The 19,355-nt window shown below is 36.2% G+C and overlaps 1 protein-coding gene across 1 annotated transcript in view; it reads left to right on the top strand.

The window, feature by feature from the left end:
• Window positions 1-19,355, top strand: part of LAMA2 (laminin subunit alpha 2) — a 614,367-nt gene that overhangs the window by 389,024 nt on the left and 205,988 nt on the right. Inside the window, exons 19-22 of the mRNA XM_060114490.1 lie at window positions 4,578-4,789; window positions 9,888-9,994; window positions 15,227-15,407; window positions 18,261-18,397. Of these exons, the coding sequence (XP_059970473.1) occupies window positions 4,578-4,789; window positions 9,888-9,994; window positions 15,227-15,407; window positions 18,261-18,397 (637 nt within the window). The remainder of the gene's footprint in view (window positions 1-4,577; window positions 4,790-9,887; window positions 9,995-15,226; window positions 15,408-18,260; window positions 18,398-19,355) is intronic.

Raw genomic sequence — 19,355 nt, 5'->3', positions numbered from 1 at the left:
GCTAAATGCTGATGACATCTGCTCTACTGGATACTAAGCTACTTTCTGAATAAGTTTGTAGCCTCAGCAACATATCACACTACATGGAGACAGACATTTTAATAGACTGTGACAAGTTCATCCAATGAGATCCATAGGACCACAAGAAACTTAATGAACTATGTGGACCCCTTAAACCCTGTCCCCTCCTGAGCTGGGCAGTTTTTTATGTCCTCCCTAAGTAAGGAGAGAGAAGTCAAAGTTAACTTTAATTTCTCAATTGCCACTGAGAATGCAGAAGGTATTTGAATTCAATTGCTGAGTATTTGGAAAAATTACCTACAGTTTTATCCACATGATTTATATTCAGTGTCAGAGAAGCCCTCCCTTTTTTTTTTAATTTCAATTCCAAAATCCAATTTAGATATTCTCTGCTTCAGAAACGTCTTGACTCTGAACCAAGTCTAATTGTCATCTGATCACTATGCTGGTGAGAATTTCTACTCATGGCTGAGTCTCCTTGATCCCTGCGTCCTGTATGCAGAGCATGGGGTTACAGAAATTAGAGACAAGAGACAGTTATGCTTACTCGGTAGTGCCATTAGGAAAATTGTGACTGGAAGTGAGGTTTCAAAAGGCTGCTCATTTACAGTTGTTCAGTGCATACACTGCACAAAAGTACTCAGCCAAGGGGGAGACTGGGGGCTCGAATCCAGTGTGCCCTCTTCTTGCCAATACACTTAGTGCCCTCTTCTTGCCAATACACTAGCTGTGCTGTGCTTGGGTGCCCAGCCATGTCTACTGTCTTCTGTTCATTTTTCTGTATCTGCCCAGAGAGAATCTTTTTTTTTAATTTGCCGAAAGCACCATATAAGCAGGCACACTTCCTCAGTCTTCAGCTGACTCAGTCAAGTGGGGGGTAGTAAGAATACAGTGCAGTTCCACAACCATTCCCATTTAAACTCCAGCCACCTTCCCCTGTGCCTTTGCCAATACTGCTTCCTCTGCCTGGAAGACTGCAGCCCTTCCCCCACTTCTGTCTGAGACCAACTCTGCTGAGCCCTTAAAATTCAGCCTGTCATCCTGAAAGGGTCCTTGATGAATCCTAGTTCAAGTTGGTTGCCCTTTTATATACTTCTTTAACAGTATTTGCATATCTCTAATAGTTCACTGCTACATTTTTAACTATAGATGACCCTAGAAAAACATGGGAGTTAGGGGCACCGACCCCTGTGCGGTTGAAAACAGTGTATAACTTTAGAGTTGTCCCTCTGTATCCGCAGTGTGGTATCCGCACATTAAACCAACCTCGGACCACATAGTACTATAGTACTTATTGACAAAAATCTGTGTAGAAGTGGACTCACGCAGTTCAAACCCATGTTGTTCAAGGTTTAACTCTATATCTTTCTTCTCCATGGACTGTAGTATAAAGGCTGTTCCTTATTTATATTAGTATCATGTGCAAGTGCTCAGTAGATGTTTAAGGAAGAGTGGAAGGGGAAAAAAAGCAAGAGCTTTTCTAACTTGCTTAGACTGAAGCATTGTTTTCAGTCTATAGATAGGAAGAACGTAGACCAAAGATTTTAGCCAAAAGTTGTTGAAAAATGATGGACCAGAATGAAATAGAGAAAAGTCTCACCAATTTCCTTTCTTCTTTTCATTATTGTTTCTCTCCACTGCCATTTCCTCTCTCTCTCTCCCTCCCTCCTTCCCTCCCTCCCTCTCGCTCTTGCTCTCACTTAGATAGATAGATAGACAGACATAGATATATATAGATATAGATATAGATATATACCTTCCTTTAATATTGCTCCTAAGTCATCTTACATAACTGCATGTGTTATCTATATTTAAACAATCTCTTTCTAAATATTGCAATTCGATTTGAAAAAAAGTTAGCAAATGTGCAAAGGAGCAGGGACTTTGTCACGTTAAGGTCCATCTCTAGCAAAAAAAAAAATTCAATTAACTCTCTGTTTACAAAAGTCTTCCTTCTGCCTTTCATATGAAAATGAGAGGACTTTAGATTTCAACTAACAATTTGTTTTGGTAGGGTGAAAGCCTGAGAAGCTGGAAAGGTCTAAAGGACTGTGATTTACACTAATGTTAATTAGATGAATCCAACTTGATCAGACTATAAAACACTATTATTAATTCAAGTTATATGATTAGCGTTATTGTATTCACTGACCCTAGAATTACCTTTTAATTTCTATTGATGGGACTTCCCTGGTGGTCCAGCGGTAAAGAATCCGCCTTATAATGCAGGCGATGGGGATTCGCTCCCTGGTCAGGGAACCAAGATCCCACACGCCGCAGGGCAACTAAGCCCGCGTGCCACAACTACTGAGCTCGAGAGCCTCAGCTAGAGCCCCTGTGCCACAAACTGCAGAGCCCACGCGCTCTGGAGCCTGTGCGCCACAACTAGAGAAGAGAAAACCTGCACGCCACAACTAGAGAGAAACCCGCGCACCACAACAAAGAGCCCGCATGCCTCAGTGAAGATCCCATGTGCCGCAACTAAGACCCGATGCAGCCAAAAATTAAAAAAATTAAAAATATATAAATAATAAATTAATTTAATTTCTATTGAAACATTTCTGTAAGTCTCTAAGAATACTGTTCTATGTATAGAAACACACACACCTACACACCCCTAATAAAATCTGAATGCTTACTTTCAGTAAAGTGCCGTATGAATGATGTATCATATATATTCATTGTCTCCTTACATGTCCTACAACAAAAAGTAAAAGACAGATGCCTCTTCAGTTATTCTATTTAATTGTAATTATTTTCTCATGGATTGAGTTGGTTTTTTAAATTGTTGTGGGAGAATTTGGGACTTAATTGGTATCTACATTAAAAAAAATACCAGATCTTATTATATAATGCCATCTCTCCTGAGGGCAGTAAGTCATTTTAAGGAAAGGGAGCTGAAAATAATGGGGGTTTCTTATCTGTGATAATGATCATTGTATGTTGTTATTCTGGTGGAGCAAAGTCACTTTCTTAATGGTAAACAAAATGAGATGTGAATATATGTGGATGTGATCATGAGCTCTGAATATCAAGTAAGGCAAGAAGAATCGGATTAAAATTCAAAAGGATTTTCTTCTTATCTTTATTGACTACCACTCCTGAAGGGATTGTGGGGGAATTTTATGCACTAAAATATTAGTTCATTTTTACAACAGAGAATTAAGAATTAATATTTGTGGGTGGCAGTATTCTTCCAAGCAATATTTATACAATGACTTTCACAATTTATAAAAGATTTTGTTAAAATTAAAACTAGTAATCTCATTAAAAATTATGATAAAAGGTTAATTCTACAAGATTATTATGGCACCTATAAATGTTCTAGAAAACTTAGACTAATCAATGTATCTTACCAAATTAATGACTTTGCCCCACAATCATGATATTATTAAAGTATCCTTATATGATGCACTGTATTTAAACCATTTCTCTTTCTAGAGTAGAGAGCATTTTTCTCTACGTATCTGTAAGTAGATGAGCATAATCATAGTGTACTTTTGAGATATATTCCCCTTCATTTTTGACCCTTGATGTAAAAGACTTTCTATTTTGCTAAGATGGCACAGAAAACAGAGCTAGCCTGACCATAAGACTTCAGATGTACTGTTTTATTTCTCCTTTGGCAAGTGGAGTTTTTAATATGAAGCATAAGCAAATGTAACTGAAAGAGAAGACAGAGTAGAATATAAATAAGTACTTCCTATAAAGGTGTATCTGTGCATCTGTAACATTAAGTTGCATTGTAAAACATAACGGTGTGGTTAAAGGGAAATTTGATACTATGATTGAAAAAATTCTCTCCCATGCCTCATAAATAAATGAACTTTTGTTTTTCCAATAATATGTACAATAGTGTTTAGTCCTTTAAAAAAAAAAAAGAACTGGAGTTTGCTAATAAGAGTCCTGGGCACCATTAAGCCTCGCCTTATGTCATGTTACCATAATATGCAGCAGGCCTGTTACTCAGTAAAGACTCTTCAGTGGAAACCTGCCTCCATATGGATGTGCAAATGTATAAAAGCCTATTAGTCAGGCAGACATACGGCCCTCACGCAAATGATGAGGCTCTTTCGATTTTCTATTTAATAAACTCTGAATTCTCACTACTGAGTTGCCTTGTGAGCCTGCTTCCCCACAACAAGCCCTTGCTGCAGCAACAGAAACGTATGAACCTTACATATGTGTACAGGAAACAACCAGCTGCGTACATATGATGTGTTGTACTGCAAAGGCTTTCCAGCATGGACCTGGATCCTGCCGCAGTGCCAGCGTCAGATTTCTTATTATGCTTTGGTCTCGTCTTCAGTGCCAGTGACAAGATTTTTTTTTCTGGCTGAAATCTAATTACTAGTGGGGCTGGCAGGATTTCATCTTGTATCTACACTGCAGTAACAGAAAAACATTCTTTTAATCACCTTGCATTTGAGAAAAGGAGCGCTTAAAGGGAAAACATATCCTGGGAGAGGGATAGAATGAAAAAATATATAAACATTGCCCCCAAAGGGTTTCATGAGTTCTCCCCAAATACTCACTGATGAAACTTTTCATCTTAGGTGTGCAGAAGGCTATTTTGGACAACCTTCTCTACCTGGAGGATCATGTCAGCCATGCCAGTGCAATGACAACCTTGACTTCTTCATCCCTGGCAGCTGTGACAGCTTGTCTGGCTCCTGTCTGATATGTAAGCCAGGTACAACAGGCCGGTACTGTGAGCTTTGTGCTGATGGATATTTTGGAGACGCAGTTGATGCAAAGAACTGTCAGCGTAAGTCCTGAACTATTGATGCCCCTGACAGAATTGATGCATTGCACCTCAAAGTAACTGATGAGTTCTTGAGTGGGGATTGGAGGGTAGCAAATTATGTGTAATACGTGTAAGATAGATAGATACACAACCTATACACAGGGGCTGAATATTCTAATACATTTCTTTGTGCTAATAGATTAAATCCTTTCAAAACTGCTGCATTATTGAAGTATCATTTTTCAAATGATACACAAATCTCTGTTTACACATGGGATGAAGATTTTTAAATAAGTTTCTGTCTATGACAGGAAAGAAGAATTTGAAAATTAGGTAGCCCCTCTTTATCCTTATTGTTTATTACATTTCTAACCATTTTCTTGAAATAAATTTATCACTCCGTATTATTTCATTAGTACCTGTCAGTAAGTATTAATCTGTTATGCTTTCATATGTAAACTTTACATTCTTGCATTTCTCAGTAGGTGTAAAATTCTGCCAATATTCTTACACACTGGCATTTGTAACTGTTGAGGTATTAACCTTAGGACTACTCACAGAATGCTATTTCTGTGTTTTACTTCCACAAATTAACTATTGTAGGACTTCACCCATATTAGTCAGTACATTCCTACCCTCATCTTGATCTCCTCGGCTGTATTTTTTTGGTGTTGCATAGAATTTACAAATGCTTTATATTAGTGGTAATATATTATGCAAGAGAGATCTCATTGTGGAGAATTAAGTGGAATGAACATCCGTGTTAGTCCACGTTAGTGCTGGGCACTGCCATCATCAACTTCACCTGCTCTGATAATCTTTAGGCAGAAAGGTTATGATACCAGATCAACAGTTCACTTCTGCAGACTTCGTTATCTAAGAAGGGACTCTTCCAATCACTCAGTTGGGTCCCAGGACCTGCAACAATACAGAAACCACTGGAAATGTGCCTGTTAGTATCTCTGCTGTAAACACCAAAGACCTGCTAGCGTCCCCCATTTCAATAAGAAATGTGTCTTTCTCCTCACAGGTCTGGAAGATAAGTGCCAGCTTTTTGTCATTTAAAAATGACAATTTATTGAATCAAAAACAAACTACTCTCTGGAACAGTTGGTAGCTATTAATATCACGTGTAAATTGTCAGTTGTTCTTAAAGCAAAATTTCCACCAGGCTCAGAAGCACCTTTAAACACTGTGGGTTTATGGCATCTGTGTAAAATCATAAGGAACTTAAGAAATTCTCCAGTTCAAACTCATCATCTAGGATCTACACTTTCTACCTATCTGATGCTGGGCAAGACATTTGACCTCACTGAGATTCGGTTTCCTAATTTACATAAAGGGTCCTAATTTTCAATGAGGATTAAAGGATCTAGCACGTGAGAGTATCTAGTGAGCTGCCTGGGGCATGGGATACTCACACATGGTGTCTCCTTTGGTAGAGATGCTCACTAATTCTGAGGCTGTGTTACTCACTGAGTGACCTCATTTTCTATCTTCCAATAACCCCCTCTATAAAGTTGAAGAGACAGTTCCACTCTTTTTATTGTGGTAAATTCAAGGTCTGTGGCATGAAGTCTTAACACATAGAAGAATATGGTATAGAAACATTTTTGAACCATCACAAATTTTTATATCACTTGCCATGAAGTATAGACATAATTATGTTTTTAATGCTCTTTAGCATATAAAAATACCAAAACACATTTATTATCTATTTTTAACTTTTCATAGTTATAATAGCTCTTCTATGCATAGTTAGTAAACCTTTACAAAAAAAAAATTCATAATAAACTATTATTTTAGTTGCCTCTGGATCTGTTCATGAAAAGTACACCACTACTAAGAAATATATTTTGCTTTTTAAATTTATATACAGGGCCTCCCTGGTGGCGCAGTGGTTGAGAGTCCGCCTGCCGATGCAGGGGATACGGGTTCGTGCCCCGGTCTGGGAGGATCCCATATGCCGCGGAGCGGCTGGGCCCGTGAGCCATGGCCGCTGGGCCTGCGCATCCGGAGCCTGTGCTCCGCAACGGGAGAGGCCACAGCAGTGAGAGGCCCGCATACCGCAAAATAAATAAATAAATAAATAAATAAATAAATTTATATACATATTTTTGTGTCATACATTTCATTTAAAAATGCCACTTAAAAATTCTGTATTGCTTTTGTTTTTTTGTTTTGTTTTTTTTTGCAGTACGCAGGCCTCTCACTGTTGTGGCCTCTCCCGTTGCGGAGCACAGGCTCCGGACACACAGGCTCAGCAGCCATGGCTCACGGGCCCAGCCGCTCCGCGGCATGTGGGATCCTCCCGGACCGGGGCACGAACCCGTGTCCCCTGCAATGGCAGGCAGACTCTCAACCACTGCGCCACCAGGGAAGCCCTGATTTTGTTATTTTTAAGATGACTTTTTAGTAAATTTAATCTTGTATTCCCCACTCTAAGAAAAAGTGGCTTTTAATTTATAAATTATTTGAGATTTTTAAAATCGATGTATCATATATATATATATGAAATATATAAAGAAATTTAAAGTATATATAACAATTCTAGTAGCCAAATGAAATGGATATGAAAAGAAAATATTTTCTTCAACCTCTTCTCACACGCCAGCTATAGACTATCCGTAGGCTATTACCTGAGTAAGATAACTGGCTGGGACCAGTTTTTAAATGGCCACCCAACAAGTATCAAGTTAGCAGACACTGAAGACCAAACTATTGGAAGAAAAATCAAGCAGTTTTTAGGAAAGCAGTAAAACTAAGTAGTGCTTCCAGCCCCATGAACAGAAAAATAGTGCAGGCTGATGGAGTAGCTATTTATAATATATTTATAAATTGTGCGCAAATCAAAGTATTCAGAGACATGAAATATTGTACAAAATTTACAAAAACCATCTACAAATAGTCTAAATTCCCATGTCATCTCCCCCTCACATTTTTATTCTGGTATCAATGCAATTATAGGTACCATTAAAAATACACTTGTAGAGTACAGAGTGAACCATTAATTACTGTTCTATTTGTGAAAAAGCTTCTTAATTTTTAGACTGATTTATTATATGTTTCAGAATAACATCAGACAACTTTGTAACATAAAAATGACAAAAGGTTACTTAAACCAAATACATTTTCTATCTTTGCAGATAGTATATAATATATACTATCATAATAATAAGGTTTATAGTATATAAACTGAGGATAGTATATATCTTCCTCAGTTTAAAAATTATAATACTGTACTCCTAATACACTTGACAAAGTTATTTTTATCTTATATACATTTTATTGAATGTTTGACATATAACATTTTGTAAATTTAAGGTGTACAATGTGTTACTTTAATAAATTTATATATTGTAACATGGTTGCCATTGTAGCAATATTTATCCTGTTATATAATTTGTAGTACAATATTGTTGTCTATATTCATTATACTGTGCATTAGATCACTATAGCTTATTAACTACTTGTTGCAATTTTTTACCCTTAAACAGCAATAATTTTATCCCCCCATTCTCCATCCTATAGTAAAGATTATTTTACTCTGTTTTTTTTAATGAGTTTGACTTATTTAGATTCCACATATAAGTGATATCATACAGTACTTGTCTTTTTTTATTTTTATTTTTGGCTGTTTTGGGTCTTTGTTTCTGTGCGGGGGCTTCCTCTAGTTGCGGCAAGCGGGGGCCACTCTTCATCGCAGTGCACAGGCCTCTCACTATCGTTGCCTCTCTTGTTGTGGAGCACAGGGTCCAGATGCACAGGCTCAGTAGTTGTGGCTCACGAGCCTAGTTGCTCTGTGGCATGTAGGATCTTCCCAGACCAGGGCTCGAACCCGTGTCCCCTGCATTAGCAGGCAGATTCTCAACGACTGCACCACCAGGGAAGCCCAGAACTTGTCTTTCTATATCTGACTTATCTCACTTAGCATAGTGTGCTCAAGGTCCATCCAAGTGGCAGGATACCCTCCTTCCTCATGGCTGAGTAATATTCCATCATGTATATACATTACATCTTTTTATCCATTCACCCACTGATGGGCAGTTAGGATGTTTCCATATCTTGGCTATTGTGAATAATGCTGCAGTAAACATGGGAGTGCATGTATCTCTTCAAAACACTGTTTTCATTTACTTTGGGTATATATCCAGAAATGGGATTGCTGGATTGTATGGTGGATATGTTTCTAACATTTTGAGGAAATTCCATATTGTTTTCCATAGTGGTTGGACCAGTTTACACTCCCACCAACAGTGTGTAAGGGTTCCCTTTTCATCACATTCCCACCACCACTTGTTGTCTCTTGTCTTCTTGATGGCAGCCATTTTAACATGTGTGAGGTGATAGTTCATTGTGGTTTTGATTTGCATTTCCCTGATGATTAGTGATGTTGAGCTTCTTTTCATGTGCCTGTTGGCCACTTTGATATCCTCTTTAGAAAAATGTCTACTTGGTTCTACGGTCTTACATACTTTTCTAATCTTAAAGGTATGTATATATTTCCCCTCAAGCTCATTTTTTGAGCTTAACACGAAAACTGGCATATTGTAAATAATCATTAAATTGGAAAAAAATAATTAATTTTGCTTCATTAATTGTAGAATTAATATGCCATGGGTGCTATTAATTTTGATAATTTCTCAAAATTATTTCAGCTCTAGAGTCAGTATGCATTACTTATATTGAGATTATATTTTAGATGCTACCCCAGTGTATCTATGAAGAAGCAAAACAGCTGGAGGACTGATGGAAAGAACATTTTACCTGAAGTCAACTGTATCACCTACTAATCACGTGGCATTGTTTGAGTTATGGCTACGTGGAAATTCAGTGTCTCCATTCTCAGAATTTGAATAGTAATGGTGACATTAGTATTTTCACAGCATATGAATGTGCCAGGAACTGTGCTGTTGCTTTACATAAATATCTCTACAGCTTATAGAGTGGATGTAAACATCAAATAATATAATGCTTAGCAGAACCCCTAGCAATCAGAAAACATTCTATTCTAAAACTTCGTGGCCAGTGTTACCACCTGGGGGATATTACTATTTAACAAACCTATTAAGACTATTAGAACATTTTTCCCAATCACAGATCTCTCTTCTCTTTGCAGCTTGCCACTGTAATGCCAATGGCTCTTTCTCTGAGGTTTGCCATGCTCAGACGGGACAGTGTGAATGCAAACCTAACGTGCAGGGGCGGCAGTGTGATGAATGTAAGGTAAGAAGTAGGAGCTGACCATGATTACTTCTTCCTTCAAACTTCTCATTGGCTTTCACTGACCTACTCCTGAGCATATTGAAAGACAAGTTCAGGAATATCTCATTGTACATATAAAATTACTGTGATCATTGAAATGTTTTTTTCCAAATAGAACAAAATTTACCATACACTAGCATTTGACCCTCAACCTACATTTCCTTGGTAGTGAATTTGTGTAATATTTACTGGAATTCAGTTGCTTCTGAAACAACATACAAATTTAATCCCAGTCTATGGCGAGTCATGTATTCTTTCTTTTGCTTTTATGTTTTTGGCATAAAAAAAAGTGTCACACCCTTTGCTTTTATCAAACACTTTGTACTAGTTCCATCAATTAAAAGTTCCAGTGAGCACTCTACTCAACAAAAGTTTTCAGTAGAGAAGTAAATCAAAATATTTTTTAGATACCATTTTGCTAAAATGAAACAAAAATCAAAATATGTTGCCCTCTGTTCCTGCACGTATTGCCCTGCCTTCAGTATGGTGAGCACCTGAGATTCCTCCATAAGGGGACATGGATTTGCACTATCTCTTTCACATATATATGTAATTTTTTGGTGATAAACACTGTTAAGCAGAACCAAGCATTTCTCCGGTGTCAAACTGGCCGTCTGTAGGAAGTTTGGAAATATCATTTGCCTCTATCTCTTGAATAACATGATATGCTCTTTTTTTGTTGTTTTTGTTTTATTTTTCTGTTGGCTTTTAAAGCCCACTATGTGGTGGGACCCAGAGAAGCGATTCTGTATGTCCTGTGGCTGCAATCCCATTGGCTCTGTGACACCACAGTGTGATATCATAGGAAGATGTGTCTGTAAATCAGGCTTCATAGGGAAACGATGCAACCTCAGCAGGCAGGTGCACCGACAGAAGGAGCAGCCACAGAGAGCGCAGCCAGTGCTGGGGTCTCCCCAGAGGTGGGGTGTCAGCAGCTCCAGCGGATGTCCTCGGGGAGCCTATCGGCCCCCAGCTCCGGTAATCCCAGAGGCGCTGCATGGCTCGTGCCTCAGCATGTTGTGTTCCATGTGCTGCTGCTGATCTGCTCTGGTGCCATTTTACCAAATAACGGTTGCTAAGTGTGCAAATTGCAAATGCGAAAACTAGACAATTCCTGATTGAAATCTTGTCTTTAAAAAATAGCTATCAATATCTTTTTTAAAGCCTATTCAAGTTCATATGTTCATAAAATTTTCAATTGATCATGGATATGTAGAAAACAAAGGAAAATTGATCAGTAGGAACCTATAGTCTTAGAAGGGGAAGGAACCTCGGGCATCATTTGGAGCAAATGAAGGGAACACACGAATGAATAAATGAAGGGAAATCTTGCAAAGAAAGTGAGATCTAGCCAAGAAAATCTAGCCCATTGATCTGACATTTGGCTGACCTTTCATCATAATTAATGATTTTGTTACATTTCCACATTACAATTTTGTTCACATATACAACAAACACAAGAAATGCACTTTCACACACTAGAAATGTACAGCATACATAAAGTAAGTTAGTATGTCTTCTACTACAAAAGTTTGGTCCCCCTTCTCACAAAGCAAAACAAAACAAATGTTGGGAGGAACGAAGTTAGGAAGGGAGAGGGAAGAATAGGTCCAAGGCCACGTTGCAAAATACCAGGAAACAGGACTTGCCAGTGTAGAATCAGAGCTCAGGAGAACTAAGGGTAGGGGATAGAAAAAGGAGATGGAGAAGGAGGAGGGGGAGGAGAAGGAGGAAGGCCGGGAGGAAGAAGAACAAATTTATGATTTTATTTCTTTATTGACATTTTTAAAAAACTACTTTTGATATCAGACTGCCTCAGATCAAATCCTAAATCCAACACTGCCTGTAAACTGTAAAAGAGTCTCTTAAATCTTTCTGTAATTCAGCTTTTTCATCTATAGTAGGACCTACTTCATAGAGTTTGTGTTGGCTCAGATCCTCCAAGGAGCAAATGCCAAGAGATTAACTGGGGGAAACTCCAGTGAAGGATGATGGAAGAGAGAGCAGTATGCAGGGAGCCTTCTACTGAAATGCAGGTCTGACCATGTGAAAGGAGGGAGGGAAAGAAATATTGAGTAGGAAAGTCTCATTGGGTACATTCTGCCCAAATCTCAAATTCTTAGCCTGGCCAGTAGGGAGTGCCCCAGCAAAATTTGCCCACTGGAGGAATCTTGGATTGGGCAGGAAGATTCTAGTACTTCAGTGTACCAGTCATTGACTTGGAGAAGTGTGACTTGCTGTGAGCTTCTCCACTAGATCCAAGAGTGGAAGCCGGGGCTTGTCAATCGGTGACACTCCCACTGCAGGCTCTCTTGAAGGGAGATCTATCCAGGCCCCTCCCTGGCTGTTTCCATGTGTCATGAGAAGAGTGCATAAGACACACATCTGAAGAGTTCTCAGTAAATGTTAGGTATTATTGCTGTTATTATTACTATTGTTATTAAATGAAGAAACCTTTAAAAGAGATTATGTTTTTCCAAAATAAATGCATACATTTAAAGTGAAAGAAAAGGACAATAACTGATCAGTATGTCTCCAAAATATAAATTTAGCAGAATTTTAACCCTGATACATGCCCTTTTCCTACATATCCTACAGCACTGACGTATGATGGAGTGGTGTTTTGTCCTGAGACCATTTTTCCTTTGAGGCAGTATGTGTGAGAGTTAAGAGCACAGACTCTGAAGCCAGTCTGGTTGATTTGGCTGACTCCACAATTGGTTAGCTGGTAACCAAATTACTTGATCTTTCTATGCCTCAGTTTCACCACTCTGTAAAAAGTTGATGCTAATAACTATCTTCCAGGATTGCCTTGAGATTTTGAATGAATTCATATTTTTAAAGGGCTTTAGAACAGTGCTTGGCACATAGCAAGCACAATACGTAAGTGATAGTTTTTATTATTACCCCAAATGAGAATAATTTATGGGAGCTCATCAAACTCCCCGCTGAGACTGGGCAGGCACTTTCTTCCATATATGTTTTACCTCATTAATCTCAATTACTGACTATGAATATTTGTTCCTTAAAGTTGTTTACTACAAGGTTTTCCCTGGTCTGTGAAATACATTTTTGATCACCAATTTATTAAAATTTTATTACTGAAATTTGGTAGTATTTGTTTTGGTATAACCTAGGCTTTAAAATTACATTAGTTAAATATTAGAAAAGTATGATAGGGACATTACTTCTGATATATTTCTTCATACAATCAACTTTGGAATTTTTAAAATAACTAATGATTTGAAAGTTTATTTGATATTTTATTGATTTATCCATTAAAGATAGATAGATAGATATGCTAAGTAAAACAAACTTAGGAAATAAAGATGAATGTAAAGTACTATCTCTACAATTCACATTCTAAGTCAAGAAAATTTAGGAAATAAGGACAAATGCAAAGTACAACTTTTTAAAAATTTTAATATGTAATGTTCTAGTCTTTTATTTCTATGTATATATGTTTCTATTAGTGTGTGTCTGAATGGTATGTGTATCTTTATGGATATGTAATTAGAATTATAGTGTGTATATAATTTTGTATTCTGCTTTTTAAAATTTTACTTAATGCTACATTCTACATATATTCATACCATTAAAACTGCTTCAAAACAGGATTTTAATGATTGGATATATTTCATGACATGAATGTATCACAATTTAATTTATTCAACTTTTTCTCTAATGTTGAACATTTAAGTGCCTCTACAGTTACTCACTATGATAAATAATATTGTAATGGACATGCTTGTGCTTTAACCATTTTCTTAATTTCTGATTACATATTAGAAGGATACATTGAATTGCTTTTTATGAATAAAAATAGTATATGTTTTCATTTTTTCTTATAACTGAATTTAACTTCAAAATCAAGTGTTAGGTCATTTGTTAGTAGTGATGCATACTTCCTTCTTTAATTATATAGTGAAAGCTGAAATAGAACTAGAAATAAAAATAAAGTCAGCAGGAATTATAAAGATTAAAATGATTATCAAAGATAACCCGTTTTAGATTTAAAAAACAAAACTATTCTTAGCAACGGTCATTTTAAGAGACTAATTTTCAGTGTGATTTTGTTTTCTAGGACTTATTTTTAATATTGTTAATAATAATGGCAAAAATACATAATAAGTCTTCTTCATTTCTCTTTGGGTGGCTCACATTAAAGAGCAAGATTTATTTTTTCCAAGAAGTAATTATTAACTCTAATTTTCCAAAATAGGAATTAGTTTTACAAAGAAGTAATTACTGAGACTAATTTTCCAGATAAAAATATCATAATAATGTGACAAACTTCTATTTAAAGGAAAGCCCTGACATACTTTAAGTAGGATATATGCTTTTCATTTTTCTGGTAGGAGTGATTTTTAATCCATCAGCATTTTCTAACATAGTCACTCTAGGTATGATAACATGTATTTCCAGAAAGTCAGCCAAAGCTAGTAATGCTTGACCATGAAAGGTTATCTGTTATAAATATATAAGAGATATGCATATGAATCACTCATCAGAGGATGAAAGTTTCCCTTTTTCTACCTAATCTGGTACTTTGATATGTGATCTCACAAATCAGTTTTGATTGTTAGAATGAAACCCAACAAACTAGATAGCAGTCAAACCACTTATTTTGTCAGTATAGACATAACCTAAGAGTTATATTTATAATGTGAGCCCTATAGTGATGATTAGAAGTATTTATGGATATACGACAAAAATTACATCAAATATAAGAGAGAAAAAAAGATTTATTTTAACTTTAGGCTGCTGACCAATAATATTGAAAACATTTTTACCAAGTAAAAGGACTTAATAAGATCTGAAAATAATCAATTCAGATTATTAGGAATGAAACAAGAAAAATTTTTAATTAAATAGAAATGCCACCCTTGCTTATTTCCACATTTCCATTAGAATCTTGAGAGGTGTAGGGAAACCCTGGTGAAAATATAACAGACAATAATAGTGCCCTAATTCTTCCAATAATCTCGATAGAATTTCATAGTAATTGAACTTTTCTCTTGGACATTGTAGAAAAGGTCCATTAGATTAAATGACAGCCCAGTTGTCATAACATCACTGAAGAACCTGGATAACCCCAGGCTCCTCTTTTCCCACCCAATCTTACCGTGCATCTTGTGCCATTGTGAATTAATTGATTTAAATGTAATTTTTCTCTTTCCTCTTCTATGCCAGCCTGAAACCTTTGGCCTCCAATCAGCAAGGGGATGTATTCCCTGCAACTGCAATTCCTTTGGGTCTAAATCATTTGACTGTGAAGAGAATGGTCAATGTTGGTGCCAGCCTGGAGTAACAGGAAAGAAATGTGATCGCTGTGCCCACGGCTATTTCAACTTTCAAGAAGGAGGATGCACAGGTCTGTAAATGAGACTAAGCTCCATGCATTCATTATCTGCTTTTGGTGTTTAAGCATCTGTAACAGTTGGTTCTACAAGATTCCTAAAAGTTAAGGGAAATACACTTTGACAACAAGCAAGTATTGATATATAATGCAAATAATATTTAACCTAACATATATATATATATATATATCTTAAATAAATTAGATGAAATACATTGCAGTTTGAAACACTGCCCTATAAATAACTGTGCTTGCAATAAAAATCCATCAGCAGGTCCCAATTCTGCTGTCTCCCTCCCCTTCTGTGACCTCTATTCAGCCAGTCACTCAAAGGCTACTGCAGCTTGAAAATCAGATGTTCAATTTTTCTGGTGCCAATGATACCTTAGTTTAAACATTACTCGCAGGCTAATACAGTTCAACTTTTTCTCTTCCTATTGCAAAATTGGTACAAGGATCAGGGAAGTTAATATCTTTCTCTGGTACAAAAAAAAAATGTTTTCATCTACTTCCTGGTGCCTTGAAAACTGTGATGTCTGAGAGAGAAATAGATTGGCTCTAGATATTTATCAGTTCCTGAGAAATTGCAAGCCAGGTTTTCTAACCATGGCTCCCTCAAGCAGTGTTCTCCTATGTCTGGCCACAGCCTTCCTACAAATACTGAATGAAGAAAATAGGAAGTAGCACACTACAGATGAAAGTAAAGACTGAACATTTGCCTTAATTTTATGCCACTAAGTTGGAATTGACCCCTCTTCCAACAATCACTAGGTTGAATATTACCCTTGTTTACTAAACTCACTGATGCAACATTGATGGTACTCTTACACTCACAGCATCATGATAAATACATGGCAAGATTTTAAGATACTGTTATTGACTACTGTAGCAAATTTATGTGAGAAGTGGCAGGAATAATATTTAAAATTCTTTTAAAAGCCAATAACTTTCAGATATTCTCAACCACTTCTGATGTATACAGGTTTTATCATAAATTCAGCCATTATAAGTTATTCTGAATATTATAATTACAGATCCTCTAAGAATCTATGTATGAACTCTAAGCCATATCTGTATATACTAAAAAATTTATAGAGCTGCATTTTAAAATATACTCTGCTCTTTATAAACACAACTGTCACTAGCATTTTCACTGAATCTGAATTGATGAACAAGTACTACACATTCAAATATATCCACTACCAGAAATTATAAATACCAAAAAAATTATTTTAAATTATGAGACAGTGATAACATTTTAGAAATGCAAACTTAGTAGCATTCGAACCCGGAGAAGCAGAACAGAAAAAAATATAGCACAGGACAGGCAGGGTAGCATTATGGTTGAGAGCATGACTCTCACCAAAGAGCTTGGATTTGTTTAGTGACTCCACCAGCAACTAGTTATATGACCTTGACTGAGTGACCTGGCCTCACTGTCCCTCTGCAAAATTCATCTATTAAGTCAGGAAAATAATAGTATCTACCTCACTGGGGTTTTGAAAGAACTAGTTGAGTTAATGGCTATAAAAGATTCAGAGTAATGCCTGGCACTAAAAGTGCCTATGTAAGTGATCATCATCATCATCATCATTATCATTTTTGTTTATTAGTATTATCAACTGTAATAAACATTCTGTTTTGGTAGGGAAAACTAGCTAATTACTCAAGTCTTCCTATTCAGTGTTGTGCTTCCATTGAAGAACTACTTAGAGAATTTCTACTTGCGAGTAGATTGTAACTGTCCCAAGACATTCTTTAGCACATAAGTTTAAACATAATGTGAAATATTTTTCTTCTTAATAAAGGGTATATATAAAGTAAATCCTTTGGCTTAAAATTAGCAACAACAACAATAATAAAAACAACAGCTAACATTTATGTCAAGCATCGTGCTAAACATTTTTCACAGTGGGATAGAATGCTGTGAGCAATGATAATTGTGATCCCTTGAAAAGCGAACTTAATCAAATAAATTAAATGTATTTTTAAAAAGATTTAATCATCATATAACTAATTAAAGATTTCTCATAACATTAGTCTTCTATTTGAATCTGAGTATTTGATGGTATTTTTCTCTTTCACTTTTTTGATCTGAAATGCTGCACTAAAGTATACTCAGCAACTGAGTCAACTATAGCTAATAAGTGACATGCACTCCTTGTCTTGAATGGCTTTGAAGATCTTCTCAAATCTTTTTTTTTTCTGTCAGATCTTATTTTTGCATTCTTTGAGAAAGTGCAATGGATAGGGATGTTTGCACTCTTCATATATCGTGTCACAGCTAGGAAAATGAAAAATCCATTGAAAAGGAGTAATGCAGGTGGTAAATGAAACTCAAAAAATATTTTTATATGTAAATGTATTTCTGTAGTTCAACTATTTAAAAATATTTGCAAAGCTGAAATATCCTGATGTTATTTTAATTAAATGTACAATATACTGAATTTAGGAAGCTTATTAAGCTTATTGTTTTTATTGCAAATCTGAGTCATCAACAGGAAGGAAATATTAATCTATATAGCACAGAAACATTAGTTATGAACTTAAATATAGAAACAGAATTGTAACCTTGATAGTATCTAGATATAAGGGAATACAGTTAACAGGGAATCTGATACATCGGTTCTTTTTATCCTTAATCGAAAAGCAAAAATGTTTTACCATTTAAAATTATTAAATGGAATTCAGTATATATTTATTGAACAACGCCTCTGAAATACACTGTACTATAATATAAAAGATGAATGAGGTGAGTTATTTTCGAGGATCTTTAACCAAATAAGACAACACAAATCGCAAAAAAAAAAACCACAAACACTTTATATCAAATTATTTTTTTTCTTTTTTATCCTTTCACCTGTGAAGCTTGTGACTGTTCCCATCTGGGTAATAATTGTGACCCAAAAACTGGTCGATGCATTTGCCCACCCAATACCATTGGAGAGAAATGTTCTAAATGTGTACCTAATACCTGGGGCCACAGCATTACCACTGGTTGTAAGGTGAGTGAATTGATTTATTTCATCTCATAATGTCTTTTAAGGATTTCTATTTTGGTAGACCTCAGTAGTCTGGCATTTCAAAAGTCAACATTATATTACAAAACAATACAGAACTATCACTATAGCATATTTGCAGGTATTGATCAGTATCTTACATTTTACTTGTGGGAAAGATGATAAAGTAAATATACATTTATGCAGCTTCATCCATGATACTTACAAAAAAAAAAGGAGGAAAAAGAACCAAAAATTCTAAAATAAAACCAGAAACATCTATAACTTGATACCTACGCACAATGAATATATCTGCAAAGTACAAGGAAATTAAGAACGAATTAAAAGAATTTGCCAAAAATCCATAAGAATTTCCCCCAACTTATACCTAGATGTCAGTTTTCAGGAAATAAGTGAGAGGGTTCTGAAGAGTCATATAAACAACTTTTAGCTTACAAAACTACCCATTTTTTTTTTCCATGAGTGGACCATAGAAAGTGGTGTGACCAGACTCACATTTAGAGAAATCTATACAGCTTCAGGGTAGAAGGCTGCTTGTAAGGCCTTTGCAGAAATGTTGGTGAGAATTGACAGAGGTTTGGCCCCAGTCAATTATCCACAAGCATTTAGGCGGCAAGATAAGTTATAGAATTCCTAGACTGTTATGGCCTGCTGAACTCATGTATTTGGGGGGTGAGAAAGAGAAGGCGTAGGGATGCCTGCCAGGTCTTTCTTTGCAACAGGTGATCGTATCATTTACTGCTAGAGGGATTATAGGAGGAGATGAAAGTTCAAAAAGGAAAGGTGCTGAGTTCGGGGTTTTTTGTCAGCTTTTTGTGAGACTTTAATTAAATAAAATACAATTCACCTATTTAAAGTGATGAGTTTTGATCAATGATTACAGTTGTATAACCAACCCTTGTGCTCCATTGCAGTCTACTTCCCCTCCCCCCCCGCCCCCAAT

This window comes from Mesoplodon densirostris, chromosome 12, assembly GCF_025265405.1.
Source record: "Mesoplodon densirostris isolate mMesDen1 chromosome 12, mMesDen1 primary haplotype, whole genome shotgun sequence".
Lineage (NCBI taxonomy): Eukaryota > Metazoa > Chordata > Mammalia > Artiodactyla > Ziphiidae > Mesoplodon > Mesoplodon densirostris.
This window is presented reverse-complemented; position numbering and strand designations above follow the sequence as displayed.